Source organism: Mustelus asterias, chromosome 18 (genome assembly GCF_964213995.1).
Source record: "Mustelus asterias chromosome 18, sMusAst1.hap1.1, whole genome shotgun sequence".
NCBI classification, from domain to species: Eukaryota; Metazoa; Chordata; class Chondrichthyes; order Carcharhiniformes; family Triakidae; genus Mustelus; species Mustelus asterias.
This window is the reverse complement of record NC_135818.1, coordinates 21,866,085-21,892,068: the sequence shown is the minus strand read 5'-3', so window position 1 is coordinate 21,892,068 and position 25,984 is coordinate 21,866,085. Positions and strand designations below refer to the sequence as shown.

The window sequence follows — 25,984 nt, the reverse complement described above, 5'->3', positions numbered from 1 at the left end:
TGGAATTATTCTGCAAGAGTCTTTGGAGACACCCCAGTCATAACATTTAATGCTACACATAAGAAAGCAAGCCATGATCAATAAGCACCACCACCCATTTGGTTGCACCAATTAGATGTCACCAATCATATATTTTTTATTTGATTTATTGTCACACGAATTGGTATACAGTGAAAAGTATTGTTTCTTGCACACTATACAGACAAAGCTTGCAGAGTGCATAGGGGAGAAGGAAAGAAGAGTGCGCAGAATGCAGTGTTACAGTCATAGCTAGGGTGTAGAGAAAGATCAACTTAATATAAGGTAGGTCCATTCAAATGTCTGATGGCAGCAGGTAAGAAGCTGTTCTTCAGTCCGTTGGTACATGACCTCAGACTTTTGTATCTTTTCCTCACGTCAGGAAAGATTATGTCCGGGGTGAGTGGGGTCCTTGATTATGCTGACTGCTTTTCCGAGGCAACGGGAAGTGTAGACAGAGTCAATGGATGGGAGGCTGGTTTGTGTGATGGACTGGGCTACGTTCACACCCTTTAATTTCTTGCAGTCTTGGTCAGAACAGGAGCCATAAAAGGCTGTGATACATCCAGAAAGGATTCTTTCTATGGTGCATCTCTGAGAAGCTTACCTGGGAATGACCATGGTAGCCTTGAGCAAATACAACTACAGCTACAATGTAGCATGGTTCTTGTACATGTGCAGGAACATTAAGAGTCAGTTTTGACCAAAAAAAGCTCTCTTGCGGGCATGCTCAGTATTGACTTATGCTGCAGAGTATCATAAGCAAAATCCTCCTTGCACGTATGCCCTGCATTATTTCAACTTCATCATCTAGGAAATAGAAAATGAGGTGCGGAGATATGTTACCATTTGACTGCAGAGTAGTGCTCCAGAACTAGCTGCGTCCCTAACCAAGCTGTTCCAAGACAGCAACAGCACTGGCATCTACCTGACAAGGTGTAAAATTGTTCAAGTACTTCCTGCCACAAAAAGTAGAAAAAATCTAATCTGGCCAACTACCACCCCTACTCTCAATCGTCAGAGTGATGGAGGATATCATCAACAGTGTTATCAAACAACACTCACTCAGCAATAACCTGCTCACTAACCCTCAGTATGGGTTCCAAACCTCATTAAAGTCTTGGCCCAAACATGAATAAAGGAACTGAATTCAAGAGAGGAAGTGACTCCATGGACATTACAGCAGCATTTGATGAAGTATTGCATCAAGTAGCCCCAGTAAAATTGAAACCAATCAGGAAGGTTCTCCACTGTTGGAATCTACCTATCATCAAAGAAAGATGGAGGCCAATTATCTCAGCTATTGGACATTACCCTGAGGAACTCCTGCAGCAATGTCCTAAGTCCAACCAGCTTCAGCTACTTCATCAATGACCTTCCCTCCAACATGAAAGCAGAAGTAGGGATATTCACTGATAATCACAGTGTTCGTTACCATTTACAGCTCCTCAAACAATGAAGCAGTTCACGCCTGCATGCAGCGAGATCTGGGCAACATTCAGGCTTGGGTTGATAAGTGGCAAGAAACACATACCACACAAATGCCAGGCAATGCCCATTGCCAACAAGGGAATTTAACCACCACCTCTTGACATTCAAGGACATTACTATTGCAGAATTTTCCACCATTAACACCCTGTGAGTTACAATTGACCAGAAACTTAGTTGGTCCAGCCATAGAAATATAGTGCTACAAGAGCAGTTCAGTAACTCATCTGACTCCCCAAAGCCTGAAAACCATCCACAAGGCGAAAGTCAGAAGTACGATAGAATACTGTTTAATTGCCTGGATTGGTAGAGTTCCAATAACACACAAGATGTTCTCCATATCCAGAACAAAGCAGCCCTCTTGACTAGCAACCCAGCTACCACCTTAAATATTAACTCCCTCCACCAGCAGTGTGTACCATCTACATGAAACATAGCAGCAACTATTCAAGGCTCCCTCAACTGCACTTTTGCACTCGTCTTTAACCACCTAGAAGAAAAGGGAGCAAACACATGGAATCAAAACCACCAGCAAGCTCCCCTCCCAAGTCACATACCATCCTGACTTGGAACTATAATCACTGATTCTTCACTGTCGCTGGGTCAAAATCCTGGAACTCCCTTTCTAACAGCACAGTGGGTGTACCTACAACACAGCAATTCAAGAAGGTGCTCCCACCACCTTCTTGAGGGCAATTCAGGATGGGCAATAAATGGTGACCTTGCCACATCTACATCCCATGACCAAACATAAAGAAATGTATCCCAGCACCTAGAGGGAACATTTGCTTCATGCCAACCTGCCATTTCTTAGTTCCCTATCCGTCCAGCATTGATAAAAGACTGCCGGTGTGTTAAGGTTTCTTATAATCCTCACCAATTTTCTAACTTTTTGCCCCCTTCTTTATTACACTTCCCTTCAACTGTCCCATCCTTTAAAGTCAACTTGCACTTAAATGTCACTATGTTGGGGGTGTACTACAGGCCCCCCAAAAGCCCAAGGGAAGTGGAAGAACGGATATGTCAGGAGATACTGGATAGGTGCAGGAAAAATAGGGTTGTTGTAGTGGGAGACTTCAATTTCCCTGGTATAGACTGGAAATCGCTGAGAGCAGGGACTCTGAATGGGGAGGAATTTGTAAAATGCGTACAGGATGGTTCTTTGGAACAATATGTAGATAGCCCGACTAGAGAGGGGGCTATACTGGACCTCGTACTGGGGAATGAGCCCGGTCAGGTCTTCAAAGTTTTGGTAGGGGAACATGTGGCAAATAGTGACCACAATTCTGTTAGCTTTAGGATAGTGATGGAAAAGGATAAGTGGTGTCCCAAGGGTAAGGTGTTGGATTGGGGGAAGGCTAACTTTAGTGGGATTAGGCAGAAATTGGCAGCTCTTGATTGGGAGAGGCTGATTGAGGGTAAATCCACATCTGGCATGTGGGAGTCTTTTAAGGAACAGTTGTTAGGGCTACAGGACAGGCATGTGCCTGTTAAAAAGAAGGATAGGAAGGGTAAGATTCGAGAACCGTGGGTAACCAGGGAAATTGAGGGACTGGTCAAAAAGAAAAGAGAGGCGTATGGTAGGTCCAGGCAGCTAAAAACGGAGGGAGCTCTGGAGGAGTACAAAGAAAGTAGGAAAGAACTCAAACGGGGAATTAGAAGAGCAAAAAGGGGTCACGAAATGTTCTTGGCAGACAGGGTTAAGGAGAATCCCAAGGCATTTTATTCATATGTTAGGAACAAAAGGGTTGTCAGGGAAGAAATCGGACCTCTCAGGGACAAAAGTGGGGAATTATGCTTGGAGCCCAAAGAAGTAGGGGAGATCCTAAATGAATACTTTGCGTCGGTATTCACAAAGGAGAGGGATGTGTTGACTGGGAGTGTCTCAGAGCGGAGTGTTGAACCGTTGGAGAAAATCTCCATTACAAAGGAGGAAGTGTTAGGTTTGTTAGAGAATTTAAAGACTGACAAATCCCCAGGGCCTGATGGAATCTATCCAAGGCTGCTCAGGGAGACAAGAGATGAAATCGCTGGGCCTCTGACGCAAATCTTTGTCTCGTCACTGGACGCAGGTGAGGTCCCAGAGGATTGGAGGATAGCTAATGTGGTCCCGTTATTTAAGAAGGGTAGGAAGGATAACCCGGGTAATTATAGGCCGGTGAGCTTGACGTCCGTGGTGGGGAAGTTGTTGGAGAAGATTCTTAGAGATAGAATGTATGCGCATTTAGAAAGGAATAAACTCATTAACGATAGTCAGCATGGTTTTGTGAGAGGGAGGTCATGCCTCACTAACCTGGTGGAGTTTTTTGAAGAAGTGACCAAAATGGTTGACGAGGGAAGGGCCGTGGATGTCGTCTATATGGACTTTAGTAAAGCGTTTGACAAAGTCCCTCATGGTAGGCTGGTGAAAAAGGTTGGATCTCATGGGATAAAGGGGGAGGTGGCTAGATGGGTGGAGAACTGGCTTGGTCACAGAAGACAGAGGGTGGTAGTGGAAGGGTCTTTTTCCGCTGGAGGCCTGTGACTAGTGGTGTTCCGCAGGGCTCTGTATTGGGACCTCTGCTGTTTGTGATTTATATAAATGATCTGGAAGAAGGTGTAACTGGGGTGATCAGTAAGTTTGCGGACGACACAAAATTGGCAGGACTTGCAGATAGTGAGGAGCATTGTCAGAAGCTACAGAAGGATATAGATAGGCTGGAAATTTGGGCAAAGAAATGGCAGATGGAGTTCAATCCTGATAAATGCGAAGTGATGCATTTTGGTAGAAATAATGTAGGGAGGAGCTATATGATAAATGGCAGAACCATAAAGGGTGTAGATACGCAGAGGGACCTGGGTGTGCAAGTCCACAGATCCTTGAAAGTGACGTCACAGGTGGAGAAGGCGGTGAAGAGGGCATATGGCATGCTTGCCTTTATAGGACGGGGCATAGAGTATAAAAGTTGGGGTCTGATGTTGCAGATGTATAGAACGTTGGTTCGGCCACATCTGGAATACTGCGTCCAGTTCTGGTCGCCACACTACCAGAAGGACGTGGAGGCTTTGGAGAGAGTACAGAGGAGGTTTACCAGGATGTTACCTGGTATGGAGGGGCTTAGTTATGAGGAGAGATTGGGTAAACTGGGGTTGATCTCCCTGGAAAGACGGAGGATGAGGGGAGACTTAATAGAGGTGTATAAAATTATGAAAGGCATAGATAGGGTGAACGGTGGGAAGCTTTTCCCCAGGTCGGTGGTGACGTTCACGAGGGGTCATAGGTTCAAGGTGAAGGGGGGGGAGGTTTAACACAGATATCAGACGGACATATTTTACACAGAGGGTGGTGGGGGCCTGGAATGCGCTGCCAGGCAAGGTGGTGGAGGCGGACACACTGGGAACGCTTAAGACTTATCTAGACAGCCATATGAACGGAGTGGGAATGGAGGGATACAAAAGAATGGTCTAGTTTGGACCAGGGAGCGGCGCGGGCTTGGAGGGCCGAAGGGCCTGTTCCTGTGCTGTATTGTTCTTTGTTGTCCTAGACCTATCTGAATTGGCACCTAGATTTGCAAATAATTGTGTTATTGAGGTTAAACTGAAAACTTAAGCATCATTAGCATTTGAAATTCAAGTTGGTCCTAACCAAATGCAAAACAATTAGAAATGATTTTCATTTAAAAGGTGAAACATTACCCTCTTTTACATCGCAACATAATGAGCAAACAAACACCAAAGTACATACACATTTATTTACCTTTCCATGTCGGAATGTTCTGCCTGATGTTTCTTCAACTCTGTACAGAAAGGGAAACACTGTTATACATAAAGTTATATGCCAGTTTCACATACCTTTCATCTTGGGGTTGTCAAACCAAAATTATTACTGTGCTAATTAAGAATCCATGCACACCAGAATATAAATCTGCAAGAACCAGTTACAAGAAAAAGGCACAGCTCAATCTAAATGAAAAGTACAACATTGATACTGATCATTTATAAATCCTTACACAAAGATAATATTTCCTGATGGACTTGATTTGCTTTTTATTTGGTTCTACAATTGACCAAAACCAAACGGATCATTGCACATTAGAGTGCAGTTTTTACACAGCACTAAAATGCATTTTGAATCTGAAAGCTGAAACCAACTCTGCACATGCACAAGACTACTTGTGTTTCTCAAGAAATGATGCAAGAATACGACATTCACACAGAACATAATTAGAAACATAGAAAAACTACAGCACAAAACAGGCCCTTCGGCCCCACAAGTTGTGCCGAACATATCCCTACCTTCTAGGCCTACCTATAACCTTCCATCCTATTAAGTCCCATGTACTCATCTAGGAGTCTCTTAAAAGTCCCTACTGAGTTTGCCTCCACCACCACTGACGGCAGCCGATTCCACTCGCCCACCACCCTCTGTGTGAAAAACTTCTCCCTAACATTTCCTCTGTACCTACCCCCCAGCACCTTAAACCTGTGTCCTCTCGTAGCAGCCATTTCCACCCTGGGAAAAAGCCTCCGAGAGTCCACCCGATCTATGCCTCTCAACATCTTATATACCTCTACTGGGTCTCCTCTCATCCTACGTCTCTCCAAGGAGAAAAGACCGAGCTCCCTCAGCCTATCCTCATTAATTTTAATTTTATTAATTTAAGAAAATTTTATATATGTTTAATATGTAGGCAGATATTACTTGGGAATACAGTTTCTTGAGTTGCTCACAGTCAGCATCAATCAGACCAAAACCAGGAACAAAAGCAGGCATTGTATAGCTTCCTCTTGTAGCATATCAACAACATGCCTTTATCCCTACACTTAAAAGCATTCCTCCAATCACAGTGTAAACCTTTTACTTCCAATCTTACTTATTTTTGCAGCATTGGAGTTAAGAGTCCCAAATTAATGCAAAATTAGCAGCAATCTCTTTGGTTTTTTGGATCAGCAATTATGAAATTTGTTGTCCAACTAATGGAGAAGAGACTTAAATCCTATCAGTTTCAACTCCTTTCAAATCTAAATTTTAGATGCGAGAAAAAGCAATTCACCACTCAAAGCAAAACCCAAGCAAAAAACTGTAGATGCATGTAGGACAGTGAAGGACCAAAATAAGATAAAGCTACGACAAGCAGTCCTCGAACTTGCAGCAAAATTGGTTCCTGGAAAGCATGTTGCAAGTGAAAACATCGAAAACCGGAACCAATTTCCTCATAGGAACAACGTTAAAAACAGGGATTGGTTCTGTTAGAGGGTAAGGCATAATTTTTACCAGCAACCTCGTTTCCCAGTGGTTGTAGACATTCATCCCGATGCATTCAAACCTCTGCCAGGTGAGGCTGACTTGGTTTTGATTCAAGGTTGGCCTGCACCCCCAAATGCAGCATGCCGAAATTATTTGCCGAAAACCAACCTCCACTTTTTGGACTGCAGCTTAAAAATAACAATTCCATTTCTACAAAGTCTCATCAACTATGAAATCCATACATTTGGGTCCACGATGAATGCAGTTTTTATATGCTCTGCTCAGCATGATGTTGGTGTATACATTTCAGTGGCACACATTTTCTGAAATCTAATATTAGGAGTCAACACACTGCCCATTGGCCATACCAACCAATCGCTGCAGACGGCCAAGCCCCATAACCAACTAGTGGCCACATGTCAATCCAACCTTCTAACCTGGAGCTACAGCTTGGTGAGTGAAAGGTGCAGGAGTCCAGTGTTCAACATGAAACTTCACAACTTTCTCAAGCACATTCAGGATCAGCAACTCAATACAGGACTACTGGATGCTGGATTATTTGACTCTGTTTCAGACAAAACTACATTTGAGAATATAAGCAGTAGTGTACATGTATTCTAAAAATATTAAAGCTGGGCTGTGGTGGAGTCATAAAGTCGGAACCAATGTCGTAAATTCGAACAGGATGTCAATGTATAAGAGTCGAGGTGCCATTCGTCGTAACTCAAACATTGTAAAGTTTAGGACTGCGTGTAAAGGGTTTGTTTCAACTTTCTAGACTGGAGCTGAATGCTTTGTATCCATGCCACACTTCAGTTAATAAGCCTGTTTCCAAACAGTAAATCGGAACACCATGATTATTTTGATAACCGTAAGGATTTCTTGGCAACTTCCTTCACGTCTGGTACTTTTGCCACCTGGTCTCTTACCTTCACGTCTGTTAGCCACAGTCTGCTCCAGCTGCATCATATTCTCATCGTTGTCAATGACATCAGCACTGCACTCTCCCAAATGATCCAAATTTGCTATATTCAAGATAAAATACCTCATTCATCTTCAAGACAAGGAATTTAAGGAACTTAAAGGAAGTTAATATATAAAAAGTAAATAACTGATAAAGTAATGAGATACAAGATAGACAAATTAGGGAGGGAGGAACTAACAAGAAACTACAGGCCTCAATTTAGTAACGGTTATGGGGAGTTACTGAAATAACTTATTATTAGGACAAAATAGCTGAGCATTTGAACAACTATGAGCTAAGAACAAAAGTTAGCATGGATATTTGCAGAGTAGGTCAAGTTTGACTAATTTAGATCAACAATTGGGAAGGTGTGCCTATGGATGCGCTCCATTTGGGCTTTCAGATACATTTCATAAGAGTCTGTTTAAATAAAAAAACGATGGTAGTCATGATGTGGAGATGCCGGCATTGGACTGGGGTAAACACAGTAAAAAGTTTAACAACACCAGATTAAAGTCCAACAGGTTTATTTGGTAGCAAAAGCCACAAGCTTTCGGAGCCTTAAGCTCCTTCTTCAGGTGAGTGGGAATTCTGTTCACAAACAGGGCATATAAAGACACAAACTCAATTTACAGAATAATGTTTGGAATGCGAATACTTACAGCTAATCAAGTCTTAAAGGTACAAACAATGTGAGTGGAGAGAGCATTAAGACAGGTTAAAGAGATGTGTATTGTCTCCAGACAGGACAGCCAGTGAGACTCTGCAAGTCCAGGCAAGCTGTGGGGATTACAGATAGTGTGACATGAACCCAATATCCCGGTTGAGGCCTCAACTGGCTGTCCTGTCTGGAGTCTCACTGGTTGTCCTGTCTGGAGACAATACACATCTCTTTAACCTGTCTTAATGCTCTCTCCACTCACATTGTTTGTACCTTTAAGACTTGATTAGCTGTAAGTATCCGCATTCCAACCATTATTCTGTAAATTGAGTTTGTGTCTTCATATGCCCTGTTTGTGAACAGAATTCCCACTCACCTGAAGAAGGAGCTTAAGGCTACGAAAGCTTGTGGCTTTTGCTACCAAATAAACCTGTTGGACTTTAACCTGGTGTTGTTAAAATTCTTACTAAATAAAAAACAACAGTGCTTGGAATTGGAAGCAACACATTATGACATGCATTTGCAATTTGGGGACAGACTAAAAACGAAGGATAGATTGCTGGGCTATGACAAGCCACCAATCTATCTGCACTATGGGGTGGCACAGTAGTTAGCACTGTTGCCTCACAGAACCAGGGACCCGGGTTCAATTTCCGGCTTGAGTCACTGTCTGTGTGGAGATTGCACGTTTTCTCCGTGTCTGCATGGGTTTTCTCCGCATGCCCCTGTTTCCTCCCACAGTCCAAAAATGTGCAGGTTAGGTCGATTGGCCATGCTAAATTGCCCCTTAGTGTCAGGGGACTAGCTAGGGTAAATGCATGGGGTTACGAGGATAGGGCCTGGGTGGGATTGTGGTCGGCTCAGACTCGATGGGCCGAATGGCCTCCTTCTGCACTGTAGGATTCTATGGACAAATAGTGCTCACCACTGATCTGCACAGGATCTAAGCTTTCCACCATGTCCTCTAACAACAAGCATCTAAGAATGGAGAATTGTAACTACAAGTTTTCCAATAACACCTGCTTAGAAGGTACAGCAAGCTATGCAGGTTAGAGCATGAAGGTGCAAGATTAAGTGAGTGGGCAAAACTGTAGTATGGAGGTCCATGTGCTGAAATGTGAGGTCACTGACTTTGGATCCAAGAATTACCAAATCAGAATATTTTCTAAATAGCAAGAGCCATTTTGGAATCTAACTTATTGTATTGAGATTATGGCACCTTGCTTCATAGGAAACAAAGGTTGGCTAGGACAACAGAAATCCTTCTTCAGATGTGCACGAGGATCATTACATCCATATAACAGTAAATGAGGGCCTTTATTAAACAACTCATTTGAAAGCTGACAGCTCAGAAAATGCAGCATTCCATCAGCATTACACTGAAGTGTTAGCCTAGATATTACACACAAATCCTAGAGTGGGGCTTGAACCCTCAACCTTCTAACATAGTCAGTACTGTTACTTTGCCAAGCTGACATGCACTACCCAAAAAATTCAACATCGTTCTGGTGTGCTGCTTGACAAATGTTCACAGGTCACAACAATATTGGAGAATCGAGACACCTTTCCATTAATTACTTGAAATCATGCACTAAATTATCCTCTCAAATAATGTACAGTACTTGTTTACTGCTGGAGTGGGAATGGATGGGGAAGAGGGAAGGAGGGAAAAGGAAAGAAAAATGACTCAGTCACTCAAGTGTCTATTTACTCACCAAGGTCTAGTGATGCAAGACAGTCGTCCATTTTGTGCAGCATATCATCCAAAGAATTCTCATATTCATTCCTCAGCTGTCGCTGTGCCTAAAATGACAAGAAGCAGGACTTCAATTTGACAGAAAACGTGAAATGCAGCACAAAACTCCATGGTCCTGAAATTATTTAAAGTGGATAATATCTCTATTTACATTAGCGGAGAGAGGAATTTCTCACCAATGGTGTAATTTCAAAACCTTATTGCATTATTAAACATGCAAACTATGCACAAAGACAGAACAAATAAAGTTATGAAGATGTTATGCTCATGCTGAGAGTTGAGTGTCGCAGGGAATAATAACTCCATGTCGATAGATCAACATAAGAATAGCAGTAAACCTTTCAGTCTCTCGAGCCTGTTCCATAGTTCAATTAGATCTTGGCTGATCTATATTCCAATTCCATCTACCTGCTTGGTTCCGTAAATAACTTTGTTTAACAAAAATCTAAGTTTTGACTGAGCCTGAACAGCTTTTTGGAGTTCTGGATTTCCTCTATGAAGTGCTTCCTGACATCACTTCTGAATGGTCTTGATTTAATTTTAAGGTTACATCTCATTGTTCTGGATATCCCCACCAGAGGAAATTGTTTCTATCTATCCTCTCAGTTCCTTCAAATCACATTAAACACCTGAATTACATCATCCTTAGTATTCTATATTCCAGTGAATGTAGGCTGAGACTTTGCAACCTGGCCTGATAATTTATCCTTTTTAGCATTGGTATCACTCTGGTGAGAATTCTTCGCATTCACTCCAAGGTCAATATATTCTTACCGAGGTGTGATTTCCAGAACTAAACGCAGTACCTTAAACAGGATCAAACCATAGACCCATAGAAAATTACAGCTCAGAAACAGGCCTTTTGGCCCTTCTTGTCTGGTCACCACAGTTTTGTTTTGCTATAACACAACTTCCATCAGTTTGTATTCCAGTCCTCTTAGATTTAAGTCAACATTCCATTAGCTTTCTAAAATTATGTTTTGTACTAATCCATTAGCTTTTAGTGATGTTGATACTTGGACTCAATCTTCCTGCTCATCCACTGTTCCTAACCTCTCATCAGACAAAGTACCTAGAGATCCATCTTTTAGATTCAACTGGATGACTCATACATTCCTACATGAAATCCCACCTGTCCATTCAGCAAATCCATCATATCCCTTGACAACTTTCTGATCCCATTTACACTATTTTCTGACTTAATATCATAAGATTAGGTACACAAAATCCAATATTCTTATCCATCAAAAATCTATACATCTCAGGCTTGAAAGTTCCAATTGTCTCAATATCTGCAGTCTTTTGGGACAGTGAATTACAGATTTCTACCACATTTTGTGAAAAGATGCTTCCTGATAACCTTCCTCAAAGGCCTAACTCAGGATTATGTTCTCACTCTAGATTTTTCCAAAGGAAATAGCTTTTCTACATTTACAGTATCAAAACTTAACTAGATCACCGTCTCATTTCTTTTAAACTCGAGGGAACAAAACAGCATTTGGAAAAAGCGAAACTACATGCTGAGAAAGGAATAGAACTGCAAACTGTAGTTCTTCCTTACCAGTTAGTCTAAATAGTTTTGATCAAAGTATGAAGGTTGCCCTTGGACACAATCAGAAGGCTTTTGCAGTTGCCAAAATATTATGTTCACAATTTTATTTCCAAAATATGTGTCTTTCCTTTTAGTCTGTAGACCGCTTGAACTCTAAGTTATTCCAACTGCTCCTGATCTCTCAGTGCTCCTCTATTACCTTTTTTGGTCTGCTGCTAGAGTGAATTACTGTGCAGAAAGCTCTACCCTGGCCAAATGATGTAGCTCTACCCTGGTCAAATGATGTAGGTAAACCCACAATGCTGTAAGAGAGAGGGAGTTCCAGGATTTTACCAACGACAGTGAAAGCACGGCTATATATTTCCAAGTCAGGATGGTTAGTGACTTGGAGGGGAACATCCAACTGTTGGTGTTCCCATATATCTGCTGTCCAATTGGCAGTCATTGTGCTTCGGAAGGTGCTACCAAAAAGGACCTTGATGAGTTTCTCCAGTACATCTTGTAGATGGTACACACAGCTGCCACTGTTCATCGGTGATGAAGGGATTGAGTGTTTGTGGGATGGGTGCCAATCAAGCAGGCACCTTTGTTCTGGAAGGTGTCGAGCTTCTCGAGTGTTATTGGAGTTGCAGTCTTCCAGGCAAATGGAGTATTCCATCACACTACTGACTTATGTCTTTTAGATTTTGGACAGGCTTTGCTTGGGGAGTCAGGAAGTGAGTTACTTGCTGCAGGATTCCTAGCCTCTGACCTGCTCTTATATGCACAGTATTTATATGACTAGTCCAATTCAGTTTCTGATCAATGGTAACACCCAGCATGTTGATAGTGGGGATTCAACAATGGTAATGCTACTGAATGTCAAGGGGTGATTGCTAGATTCTCTCTTGTTGAAGATGGCCATTGCCAGGTACTTGTATGGTGCAAATGTTACTTGCCACTTGTCAGGCCATATTGTCCAAGTTTTGCTGCATTTGGACATTGACTGCTTCAATATCTTAGGAATCGTGAATGGTACCATCATCAGTGAACATCCCCACTTCTGACCTTATGATGGAAGGAAAGATGGTTGGGCCCAGGACACTATCCTGAAGAACTCCTGCAGTGATGTCCTGGAACTGAGAGGATTGAAATCCAACCATCACAATCATTTTCCTTTGTGCCAAGTGTGACGACAACCAATGGAGGGTTTCCCCGATTCCCACTGACTCCAATTTTGCTAGGGATCCTTGATGCCACACTTGGTCAAATGCTGCTTTGATGCCAAAAGCAGTATTCTCATCTCAGCTCTGGAATTCAGCTCTTTTGTTCATGTTTGATCCAACATGAGGTCAGGAGCTCAGTGACCCTGGTGGAATCCAAACTGAGTGTTAATGAGCATGTTGTTAAGTGCCATTTCATAGAACTGATGACCCCTCCCATCATTTTACTGATGATCAACAGTAGACTAATAAAGTGGCAACTGGTCAGGTTGGATTTGTCGTCTTTTTCACAATGCCAGGTGGATGACAATGTTGTAGCTGTACAGGAACCATTGGACTTGGTGCGGCAAGCTCTGGAGCACAAGTCTTCAGCACTATTGCTGGAATAGTAAATGTAATGTTGTCATTTATCTCAAGAGGCTTGGAATACAAAAGCAGGGATGTACTTCTGAGGCTTTATAAAGCACTGGTTAGGCCCCATTTGGAATACTGTGAGCAATTTTGGGCCCCACACCTCAGGAAGGACATACTGGCACTGGAGCGGGTCCAGCGGAGATTCACACGGATGATCCCAGGAATGGTAGGCCTGACATACGATGAACGTCTGAGGATCGTGGGATTATATTCATTGGAGTTTAGGAGGTTGAGGGGAGATCTGATAGAGACTTACAAGATAATGAACGGCTTAGATAGGATGGACGTAGGGAAGTTGTTTCCATTAGCAGGGGAGACTAGGACGCGGGGGCACAGCCTTAGAATAAAAGGGAGTCACTTTAGAACAGAGATGAGGAGAAATTTCTTCAGCCAGAGAGTGGTAGGTCTGTGGAATTCATTGCCACAGAGGGCTGTGGAGGCCGAGACGTTGAGCGTCTTCAAGACAGAAATTGATAAATTCTTGATTTCTCGAGGAATTAAGGGCTATGGGGAGAGAGCGGGTAAATGGAGTTGAAATCAACCATGATTGAATGGTGGAGTGGACTCGATGGGCCGAATGGCCTTACTTCCGCTCCTATGTCTTATGGTCTTAATATTGTTAGGGCCCATAGCCTTTGCAGCATCCAGTGCCTTCAGCTGTTTCCTGATATCGCCACAGACAGGAGAGGAGTCAATATAAACTGCCCTGATTTTCCCACTCTCAATACATCCACAAAAGGTGCCATTTTTTAAAGTTCGGATTGCCCCCTTTATAAATGGTTGCATACTTTTCTCCAACTCTAAATTTGTACGTGTTCCAATCCTCCAGCACAGCAAACTTGGAGATATGAAAATAGACGGGTTGATTTATTTTTGAACACGTGCACAGGTACCACACGCAAGAGGGTTTCACAACATCCACCCCTTTTTGCACTCAAAATAAATGCGGGATAAGGAAAAAGGAAGTGGATTCAGGGCACGACCACAATAAAATGCAAGTATCAGTTTTACATGTGTCCAAGTCTGGAATCATGACGCAACTGGAATGTTCCTTCTGCGGAGAGGTTGGCTTATTGCAGGATGCCCATGCCCTTCCAGAGCGAGACGGGCACGAAAGGGAGAAGGCATGTAGAATGAGTCAGGAGAGAGTTCAGAGATTTCAGCAGTTGGCAGGTTTGATGAAGGGCCGAGTTCTTTCTGTTGTCACCAGCTGAATGTAGGCAGTGCGTGCTCTTGCCTAGAGATCCATTCACTTTTGAAGTCAAACAATAATTGTCGATGTTAAAGTTCCAACTGATGTTATCACAGTGCAGCTTGTGGGAGGTCATGTGACCTCCTCTATGTTGGGCACAGGATGTATTTTCCCAAGACTGGAATATAGGAGTTTAATTGGAGTCAGGATTCAATTTGTTTTTGGAGACACTGGTAACTGGCTAAATTTGTTGAACCTGTGGTATTAGGACTGTTAATGCTTTGGCCAACAGCACCATTATGGGGAATTGCAACTTGCAAATATTTTCCTTTGTGCTGAGTTAGCTGGACGAAACTCCTCCATGGCCATTGTTACCTTGAAACTGCTGTAAGGTATCAGATGGCTGGCTGAACCATTGTTAGTTCAGCAATTCTCCATTTTTTGAACAGCACAGAACAAAAAGTGATTTTATAAAATAGTCCAGTTGATGAATATACGATGTATATCTTTTCTGTCATGCCTTGACTTTGACAACGTGGGGAGCGTCAAAATGGCTGAAGACTGGCACCCGTGATGCTGGGACCTCTGAAAGAGGCTGAGATGGATCATCTACTCGGCACTTCTGGTTGAAGTTTGTTGCAATTGCTTCAGCCTCATTCTTTGCACAAATATACTGGTCTCCTCCATCATTCAGGATGGGGATATTTGTGGAGCCTTTTCCTCCAGTGAGTTGTTTAATTGTCCACCACTATTCATGACAGATATAAAGGCAAAATACTGCAGATGCTGGAATCTGAAACAAAAGCAGAAAATGCTGGAAAAACTTAGCAGGACTAACAGCATCTGTAGAGAGAGAATGGAGCCAATCCATCGAATCTAGATTTGATTTGATTTATTGTCACATGAATTAGTATACAGTGAAAAGTATTGTTTCTTGCACATTATACAGACAAAGCTTACCGTTCATAGAGAAGGAAAGGAGAGAGTGCAGAATGTAGTGGTACAGTCATAGCTAGGGTGCAGAGAAAGATCAACTTAGTGCGAGGTAGTCCATTAAAAAGTCTGATTGCAGCAGAGAAGAAGCTATTCTCGAGTCGGTTGGTACGTGACTTTTGTATCATTTTCCCGACAGAAGAAGGTGGAAGTGTGTGTGCCCGGGGTCCTTAATTATGCTGGCTGCTTTTCCGAGGCAGCGGGAGGTGTAGACAGAGTCATAGAGTCACAGAGGTTTACAGCATGGAAACAGGCCCTTCGGCCCAACCTGTCCACGCTGTCCCTTTTTAAAAAAAAACCCCAAAGCTAGTCCCAATTGCCCGCATTTGGCCCATGTCCCTCTATACCCATCATACCCATGTAACTATCTAAATGCTTTTTAAAAGACAAAATTGTACTCACCTCTACTACTACCTCTGGCAGCTTGTTCCAGATTGCAGTCTGTGGGTTAGGAAGTTCAGGATCCAGTCGCAGAGGGAGGAGCCAAGGCCCAGGCCATGGAGTTTGGAGATGAGTTTAGTAGGAATAATGGTGACGAAGACTGAGCTATAGTCAATAAATAGGAGTCTGACATAGGTGTCTTTGTTATCTAGGTGTCCCTGTGGAGACGAAATCCAAATTTCACATTGAGGATACCCTCCACTGTTTTGTGTGGCACTATCGCTGTGCTAAATAGGATAGACTTCGAACAGAACCACCACTCAAGACTGGGAATTCAGTTTGTTATCTAGGTGACCCTTCATCAGAGCTATTTGCGACTGGATGTAGCAGGACTGCAGAGTTTAGATCTGATCTACTCATTGTGGAATTGTTTAGCTCTGTCTATTACTTGGTGCTTATGCTGTTTGGCACGCAAATAGTCTTGTGTTGTAGTTTCACCAGGTTAGCACCTCATTTTTAGGTAACATGGCACGCCCTCCTGCACTCTTCATTGAACCAGGATTGATCCCCAGGCTTAGTGGGTAATGGGGGAATATGCCAGGTCATGGGGTTACAGATTGTGGTCAAGTACAATTCTGCTGCTGCTGATGGCTCACAGCGCCTTCTGGATTCCCAGTCTTGAGTTGCTGGTTCTGTTTGAAGTCTATCCTATTTAGCACCGTGATAGTGCCACACAATACCGTGGAGGGTATCCTCAATGTGAGATCTGGATTTCGTTTCCACAAGAACTGTGGGGTGATTATTCCTGTGGTAGCATGTTGGTGAGGACGAGGTCAAGTATGTGTTTCCTGTTTGTTGGTTCCCTCACCAATGCAGACACAATCTAGCAGCTATGTCCTTTAGAATCCAGCCAGCTCAGTCGGTGGTGGTGGTATTTTGAAGCCCCCACCCAGAGTACATTCTATGCCATTGCCACCTTCAGCGCTTCTTCCAAGTGTTCAACATGACGGAGTACTGATTGATCAACTGAAGATGGACAGTACATGGTAATCATTTTTGATTTGAAACCATGAGACTTAATGAGGTCCAGAGTCGATGTTGTGGACAGACAGGACAACATCCTTACAATTGTATACCACTGAGCCCTCACCTCTGCCAGGTCTGTCAGTGGGACAGGACATAGCCAGGAATAGTAATAATGGTGTCCAGGAAATTACCTAGAACGTATAATTCTGAAAGTACAACTACATTAGACTGTGGAACAGCTCTCCCAATTTTGGCACACACCCCCAGATGATAGTCAGGAGAGTCAATAGGGCTAGAATTGCCCTTGCCATTTCCAGTGCCTTAGTTGATGATAGATGGTCTATTTGGTTTCATTTCTCTTTTGTATCTTTGCAACAGTTAGTGGCTTGATAAGCCATTTCAGAGGGCATTTAAGAGTCAACTGCATTGCTGTGGTTCTGGAGTCACACGCAGGCCAAACCAGGCACGGACAGCAGATTTTTTTCCCTAAAGGATATTAGTAAACCAGATGGTTTTTTAACGACAATCATTACATTGAGTTTTATTGAATTCAAATTCCAACATCTGTTGTAGTGGGATTCAAATTCAGGTCCCCAGAGCATTTCCATCAGTCTCTAGATTTCTAGTCCAGTGACAATATCACCATACCACCAGCTCCCTTTGGATTGTGGTAAGTGAGACATGGGGAGGATTAGGTAGAACATCAGTCATCTTTGATCCTTTCAGCTCAACGGTTGGCCACAGCCTCAGGTGTGGCTGCTCCAATGACTGCAGTCACCATCTCCTCCATTAGGGTGATGACATGCAGCCTGCCCCCTACCAATTAGGTGTTGCTGCCTTCGGTTATATACTACTTTACCGAGGGAAGTATCTCAGTGAGTGTGATGTAACATTCGGGTGATATGACTTCCATTCTCAGTGTCTGTCTGAAGGGCCTCCTGCAGATAGAGGACCTGATTTGATTTGTCACATAGAACATAGAAAAGCTACAGCACAAACAGACCCTTCGGCCCACAAGTTGCGCCGAACAATTTCCTTACCTTCTAGGCTCATCTCTAACCCTCTATCTTACTAACCTCCATGAACCTATCCAAAAGTCCCTTAAAAGACTCAATCGAATCTGCTTCCACCACTATTACCGGCAGCCGATTCCACGCACCCACTACCCTCTGAGTGAAAAACTTACCCCTAACATCTCCTCTATACCTACTCCCCAGCACCCTAAACCTGTGGCCTCTCGTGACAACCATTTCAGCCCTGGGTAAAAGCCTCTGAGAATCCACTCTATCAATACCTCTCAACATCTTATACACCTCTATCAGGTCGCCTCTCATCCTTCGCCTCTCCAAGGAGAATAGACCTAGCTCTTTCAACCTATCCTCATAAGGCATACCACTTAATCCCGGCAACATCCTCATAAATCTCCTCTGCATCCGTTCTATGGCTTCCACATCCCTTCTGTAATGAGGCGACCAGAACTGGGCACAGTACTCCAGGTGGGGTCTGACCAGGGTCCTATACAGCTGCAGCATTATCTCCCGATTTCTAAACTCAATTCCTCTATTGATGAAGGCCAGTATTCCATACACCTTCTTAACCACAGCCTCTACCTGTGACGCCGCTTTGAGCGTCCCATGAACCCGGACCCCAAGATCCCTCTGTTTTTCCACACTGCCAAGCGTCTTATCCTTAATATTATATTCTTCCATCCTATTCGACCTGCCAAAATGAACCACCACACACTTATCTGGGTTGAAGTCCATCTGCCACTTCTCCGCCCTGTCTTGCATCTTATCTATGTCTCGTTGCAACTGCTGACATCCCTCTACACTATCCACAACACCTCCAACCTTTGTGTCATCAGCAAACTTGCCAACCCATCTTTCCACTTCCTCATCCAGGTCATTTATAAAAATCATAAAGAGCAAGGGTCCCAGAACAGATCCCTGGGGCACCCCACTGGTAACCGACCTCCACTCTGAAAAAGACCCATCTACAACCACTCTTTGCCTTCTGTGGGCAAGCCAGTTCATGTATCAGTATACAGCGAAAAGTATTGTTTCTTGGGCGCTATCTAGACAAAGGGAGGATGTACTGGCAGTTTTGAATAAACTGAAGGTCGATAAGTCCCCTGGGCCTGATGAAATATATCCTAGGATTCTTTGGGAGGCAAGGGATGAGATTGCAGAGATCTTTGGGTCCTCACTGTCCACGGGGATGGTGCCAGAGGACTGGAGAATGGCGAATGTTGTTCCTCTGTTTAAGAAAGGGAATAGACATGACCCTGGTAATTATAGACCGGTTAGTCGTACTTCGGTGGTTGGTAAATTGATGGAAAAGATCCTTAGGGATGGGATTTACAACCATTTAGAAAGATGTGGATTAATCCGGGATAGTCAGCATGGATTCGTGAAGGGCAAGTCGTGCCTCACAAATTTGATAGAATTTTTTGAGGAGGTAACTAAGTGTGTTGATGAAGGTAGGGCAGTTGATGTCATATACATGGATTTTAGTAAGGCGTTTGATAAGGTCCCCCATAGTCGGCTTATGATGAAAGTAAGGAGGTGTGGGATAGAGGGAAAGTTGGCCGATTGGATAGGAAACTGGCTATCTGATCGAAGACAGAGGGTGGTGATGGATGGAAAATTTTCGGACTGGAGGCAGGTTGCTAGCGGAGTGCCACAGGGATCAGTGCTTGGCCCTCTGCTCTTTGTGATTTTTATTAATGACTTAGAGGAGGGGGCTGAAGGGTGGATCAGTAATTTGCTGATGACACCAAGATTGGTGGAGTAGTGGATGAGGTGGAGGGCTGTTGTAGGCTGCAAAGAGACATAGATAGGATGCAAAGCTGGGCTGAAAAATGGCAAATGGAGTTTAACCCTGATAAATGGGAGGTGATTCATTTTGGTAGGACTAATTTAAATGTGGATTACAGGGTCAAAGGTAGGGTTCTGAAGACTGTGGAGGAACAGAGAGATCTTGGGGTCCATATCCACAGATCTCTCAAGGTTGCCACTCAAGTGGATAGAGCTGTGAAGAAGGCCTATAGTGTGTTAGCCTTTATTAACAGGGGGTTGGAGTTTAAGAGCCGTGGGGTTATGCTGCAACTGTACAGGGCCTTGGTGAGACCACATTTGGAATATTGTGTGCAGTTCTGGTCACCTCATTATAAGAAGGATGTGGAAGCGCTGGAGAGAGCGCAGAGGAGATTTACCAGGATGCTGCCTGGTTTGGAGGGTAGGTCTTATGAGGAAAGGTTGAGGGAGCTGGGGCTGTTCTCTCTGGAGCGGAGGAGGCTAAGGGGAGACTTAATAGAGGTTTATAAATGATGAAGGGGATAGATAGAGTGAACGTTCAAAGACTATTTCCTCGGGTGGATGGAGCTATTACAAGGGGGCATAATTATAGGGTTCATGGTGGGAGATATAGGAAGGATATCAGAGGTAGGTTATTTAGTCAGAGAGTGGTTGGGGTGTGGAATGGACTGCCTGCAGTGATAGTGGAGTCAGACACTTTAGGAACATTTAAGCGGTTATTGGATAGGCACATGGAGCACACTAGGATGATAGGGAGTGGGATAGCTTGATCTTGGTTTCAGATAAAGCTCGGCACAACATCGTGGGCCGAAGGGCCTGTTCTGTGCTGTACTGTTCTATGTTCTAAAGCATATCGCTCATAGAGAAGGAAAGGAGAGAGTGCAGAATGTAGTGTTACAGTCATAGCTAGGGTGTAGAGAAAGATCAACTTAATGCAAGGTAGGTCCATTCAAAAGTCTGACAGCAGCAGGGAAGAAGCTGTTCCTGAGTCGGTTGGTACGTGACCTCAGACTTTTGTATCTTTTTCCCGATGGAAGAGAGTGTGTCCGGGGTGCATGGGGTCCTTAATTATGCTGGCTGCTTTTCCGAGGCAGCGGAAAGTTTCGACAGAGTCAATAGATGGGAGGCTGGTTTGCATGATGGATTGGGCAACATTCACGACCGTTTGTAGTTTCTTGCGGTCTTGGGCAGAGCAGGAGCCATACCAAAGTGTGATACGGTGGCACAGTGGTTGGCACTGCTGCCTCACAGCGCCAGGGACCTGGATTCAATTCTCGGCTCGGGTCACTGTCTGTGTGGAGTTTGCATGTTCTCCCCGTCTGCGTGGATTTCCTCCGGGCTCCGGTTTCCTCCCAGTCTGAAAGACGTGCTGGTTAGGTGTATTGGCGCCGAAGTGTGGCAACTGGGAGAATTTCACAGTAACTTCATTGCAATTTTAATGTAAGCCTTACTTGTTACTAATAAATAAACTTTAAAACTTTACAACCAAAAACATTCTATGATGCATCTGTAAAAGTTGATGAGAGTCGTAGCCGACATGCTAAATTTCCTTAGTCTCCTGAGAAAGTACAGGCGTTGGTAGGCTTTCTTAACTATGGTGTTGGCATAGGGGGGGACCAGGTAGGTTGTTGGTGATCTGGACACCTAAAAACTTGAAGCCCTCCATCATTTTTACTTCGTCCCCATTGATGTAGACAGGGGCATGTTCTCCTCTACGCTTCCTGAAGTTGATGACAATCTCCTTCGTCTTGTTGCCATTGAGAGAGAGAGATTATTGTCGCCATACCAGTTCACCAGATTCTCTAACTCATTCCTATACTCTGTCTTGTCATTGTTTGAGTTCTGTCCCACTATGGTGGTGCCATCAGCAAACTTGAAAATTGAATTGGAGGGGAATTTGGCCACACAGTCATGGGTGTATAAGGAGTGTAATAGGGAGCTGAGAACACAGCCTTGTGGGGCACTGGTGTTGAAGACGATCGTGGAGGAGGTGTGGTTGCCTATCCTTACTGATTGTGGTCTGTGAGTTAGGAAGTTCAGGATCCAGTCACAGAGGGAGGAGTTGAGGCCCAGGCCACAGAGTTTGGAGATGAATTGGGAATAATGGTGTTGAAGGCTGAGCTGTAGTCAATAAATAGGAGTCTGACATAGGTGTCTTTGTTACCTGTTGAGTGCAGCGCCAGGGAGATGGTATCTGCTGTGGACCTGTTGCGGCGATAGGCAAACTGTAGTGAGCTCAGGCAGTCCGGGAGGCTGGAATTGATTCGTGCCATGACTAACCTTTCGAAGCACTTCATAATGATGGATGTCAGAACCACCGGACGATAGTCATTAAGGCACGCTGCTTGGCCTTTCTTAGGTACCGGGATGATGGTCGTCTTCTTGAAGCAGATGGGGACCTCAGATTGTTGTAAAGAGAGATTGAAGATGTCTGCGAAAACCCCCACCAGCCGATCCGTGCAAGATCTGAGTGCTCGTCCAGGCCAGTCACTTTCCGTAGGTTGACCTTCAAGAAAGCTGCTCTGATATCTGCAGTGGTGGCCCCCAGATACAGGTTCATCCAGGGCTTCCAGGGTGGAGAGCATGCTCTCGCTGACCTCTTGCTCAAAACGGGCATAGAATGCATTGAGCTTATCATGCATTGAGCTTCACCTCATACCTCACGTCCACCTCCTGCATTAAGGCCTTCAGTCATGGTGTCAGGAGAACCTCAGAGCCTGTTCTTGCCATCTTGAGTCATTGTTTTTGCCAGGTCCAAGTTAGTTCTGTAGCTAGTTCCGGTCAGAATTCATTTCCTTTGAGGTGCAAATTTGCTTTAAATAGCCCAGGTGTGTCTGAATTCACATTAGCCTCTCAAGATTTGGCACTTCTTACTCAGGCATACAGCCACTTTGCTGTTTGAGCACTGGCTGCACTCTGTAATTAGGCAGCACGAGGACTGCATACGTGTGCTGCCTGCATTGCAAAGAATTGGCATGTGTTAATCACGCATTGTAATGCTAACACCAGTTTTTGAGCCTTATTGTCCAAATTTTCCCCCATAGTCTACAAGATGCTGTTCTGTCCACATACGCTTGCACCTACAAGCCTCAAGATCTTGTTACAAGCTGCGTCCATATCATAGGGTTTATTGGGAATTATTTTCTAACAACAGCCTGTAGTGCAGTCATAATCATACAGTAAAGGAGTAGTTTGTTAAAAAGACATTGAAAAGCATTTCAAATCATAGTGGAAAATAGTAACAAGATCTTTTCCATGGCTCAAAGGTTGAGTCATACAGACGAGGCCTTGGGTTTAATTTCTGGTGTTGATCTTTCTGATCTCAGCAAGGGTGGTGATAGAGGCTCACAAATTAGAAAGAGAATATGAGTTAGAGAAATAAATGAATAAAGGCATAGACTATTTTCTAAATGGGGAGAGATTTCAGAAGTCGAAAGCGCAAAGGGACTTGGGAGTCCTAGTTCAGGATAACTTGCAGGTCGAGTTGGTAGGAAGGCAATTGAAATGTTAGCATTCATTTTGAGGGAACTAGGATAGAAAGAACATAAGAACATAAGAAGTAGGAGCAGAAGTAGGCCATCTAGCCCCTCGAGCCTGCCCCGCCATTCAATAAGATCATGGCTGATCTGAAGTGGATCAGTTCCACTTACCCGCCTGATCCCTATAACTCCTAATTCCCTTACCAATCAGGAATCCATCTATCCGTGATTTAACCATATTCAACGAGGTAGCCTCCACCACTTCAGTGGGCAGAGAATTCCAGAGATTCACCACCCTCAGAGAAGAAGTTCCTCCTCAACTCTGTCCTAAACTGACCCCCCCTTTATTTTGAGGCTGTGCCCTCTAGTTCTAGTTTCCTTTCTAAGTGGAGAGAATCTCTCCACGTCTACCCTATCCAGCCCCTTCATTATCTTATAGGTCTCTATAAGATCCCCCCCTCAGCCTTCTAAATTCCAACGAGTACAAACCCAATCTCCGGGCTCCGGTCAGATCACATTTGGAGTATTGTGAACATTTCTGGGCCCTGTATCTAAGGAGGGATGTGCTGGCCCTTGAGAGGTTTCAGAGGAGATTCACAAGAATGACTCCAGGAATGAAGAGCTTAACATATGAGGAGCGTTTGAGGATTCTGGGTCTGTACTTGGAGTTTAGAAGGATGGGGGGGGGGATCTCATTGAAGCTTACAGAATACTGAAACACCAGAACAGAGTGGACGTAAGGGCACAGCCTTAGAATAAAGGGACAACTCTTTAGACTGAGATAGGGATGAATTTCTTCAGCCAGAGGGTGATGAATCTACGAAATTCATTGCCACAGAAGGCTGTGGAGGCCAGGTCATTGAGTATATTTAAGACAGAGATAACTAACTTCTTGATTGCTACGGGGATCAAAGGTTACTGGGAAAAGGCAGGAGAATAGGGTTGAGAAACTTATCAGCCATGATTGAATGGTGGAACAGACTCGATGGGCCAAATAGCCTAATTCTGCTTCTATATCTGATCATCTTAGTAGTTTCCACTCCCGTTAGCCAAATGATGCAAGAGTAGCATATATGTGAAGTGAGCAGTGAATTCACTGTATTTCAATGCTCTGGTGAAAGTCAAGACTTACATGTGAGAAAATGGTCACATGAGCAGTACAGTGGTGAAGAATATTGGATTTAATAAGAAACATAGTCTGAAATATTACTGTAGATTGTACAATTAAAGAGAATGAACTCTGAGGTAGGTAACTTTACTTTCCTCATTATCGTTTGCTCACATGGTATAGGTTTGAGTCAAAATTATGCCAACTAAAATCGTATAAGCTCCCTATATTGATTTTTAACAACGGATCTACTGAAAAGAACAATTTTACAAGGTAAGAAATAGAAATTTTCAGTAAAAGTGCAAAGGTTGCGTCACTTTGCTGCCTTACAAATTACATTGAGAACAACTCTTGCAGGAATAGAGTGAATGTGGGGAAGATGTTTCCATTAGTAGGAGAGACTAGGATCCGAAGAAGAAAGGAACAACCCTTCAGAACTGAGATGAGGATGAATTTCGTCAGCCAGAGGTGGCGTAAGATGCTGTTTTCTGATGGGTATTGTCCTGCTGAACAATATACTTCAGGGTGTTAGATCCATGACAAAAGCATGAGACTCAAATATGTTAAACTAAAGATCTAAGTATCTTGAAATAAATAAATTAGTCGAGAAAATAAGATAATAGAAGAGATTTGAGGATCAGACAAAATACAAAACTTTGCTCATTGGCATAATAAATTTAAATACTGCATGCATAATTGAAATAATAACTTATAACCATGACATGAAGTCTAATGGAGCCAACTTTTAGACTTTATCCAAATTGCTGCAAAGCAAAACAAAATAATCAGCATACACCAATTAATGGCCATTAATAATTATTAAACCAGGAATTATATTCCTTCAAAAAATTTCTAGAAGCCTAAACTATCACTTAACAATCTATGCCTTGAAACCCAACTTGCCAATGAAAACCCAAGCTATGTGCTAATTTAAGTGTTGAGCAGAAAATCTAGTTTAAGAGTTTGAGATCAAGAGTCATTCTGTTGCAATTAATCTGAGAAATCAAACTTTACATTCCCAGATCCCCACACCAATGTTGCAGAAACAGAGTCCCATAAAGCAAACTTACCTTCAACATATTTAACTGTGCTGAATACAGTTTAACCTTTTGTTCATGGCAGATCATTTTGGTTCTTTTCACAAAAGTACTTTTCTTGGCATTCAGGCAAGAACGAAACTGTTGCAACTGGAAAAATGATTTTACAGTAAGCTAATTATAAGTTCTTCCAAAGTACGTACGCACGTACGCACACACTCAAATACAAAGATTGTGAATTTAACGAAGTGAAGTAAATAAGCTCATCTTAAAAGGCAGCAAAAAACATTATGAATTCCATTAATGTAATTTGGGGCAATTATGGGTACTGAAAATCAAATATGCCAAACAGAGATCAGTCATGGAAAGGAACCTCAACGCAAGTTACCTTCAGAATGGAAGAAAAATTACTATCACACAGCAATTGCAAATTTTAATTAGGAAAGAATAAATAACTGAACACAGGCCCATATAGGCAATGTTAACACGGATTCATTTCTTACCTCCTCTTCTGTCATTTGCATCACATTTTTCCACAGTGGAAAGTTTATCTCTGACAGGAGCTTATCAAGATCTAACAACTGGTCCTTCAGTCTTCAAAGGTAAAGGAAAACCACAATGTTAAAGTTATTGAAAACTCAACGCTAACATCATCCAGATTAATTTTTCC

The 25,984-nt window shown here is 43.3% G+C and overlaps 1 protein-coding gene across 1 annotated transcript in view; it reads right to left on the bottom strand.

The window, feature by feature from the left end:
* knl1 (kinetochore scaffold 1) overlaps positions 1-25,984 on the bottom strand; it is a 91,994-nt gene that overhangs the window by 21,315 nt on the left and 44,695 nt on the right. Inside the window, exons 15-19 of the mRNA XM_078233243.1 lie at positions 25,818-25,908; positions 25,348-25,464; positions 10,074-10,161; positions 7,663-7,758; positions 5,243-5,282 (exon numbers count right to left, since the gene is read on the bottom strand). Coding sequence (XP_078089369.1) covers positions 5,243-5,282; positions 7,663-7,758; positions 10,074-10,161; positions 25,348-25,464; positions 25,818-25,908 — 432 coding nt within the window. The remainder of the gene's footprint in view (positions 1-5,242; positions 5,283-7,662; positions 7,759-10,073; positions 10,162-25,347; positions 25,465-25,817; positions 25,909-25,984) is intronic.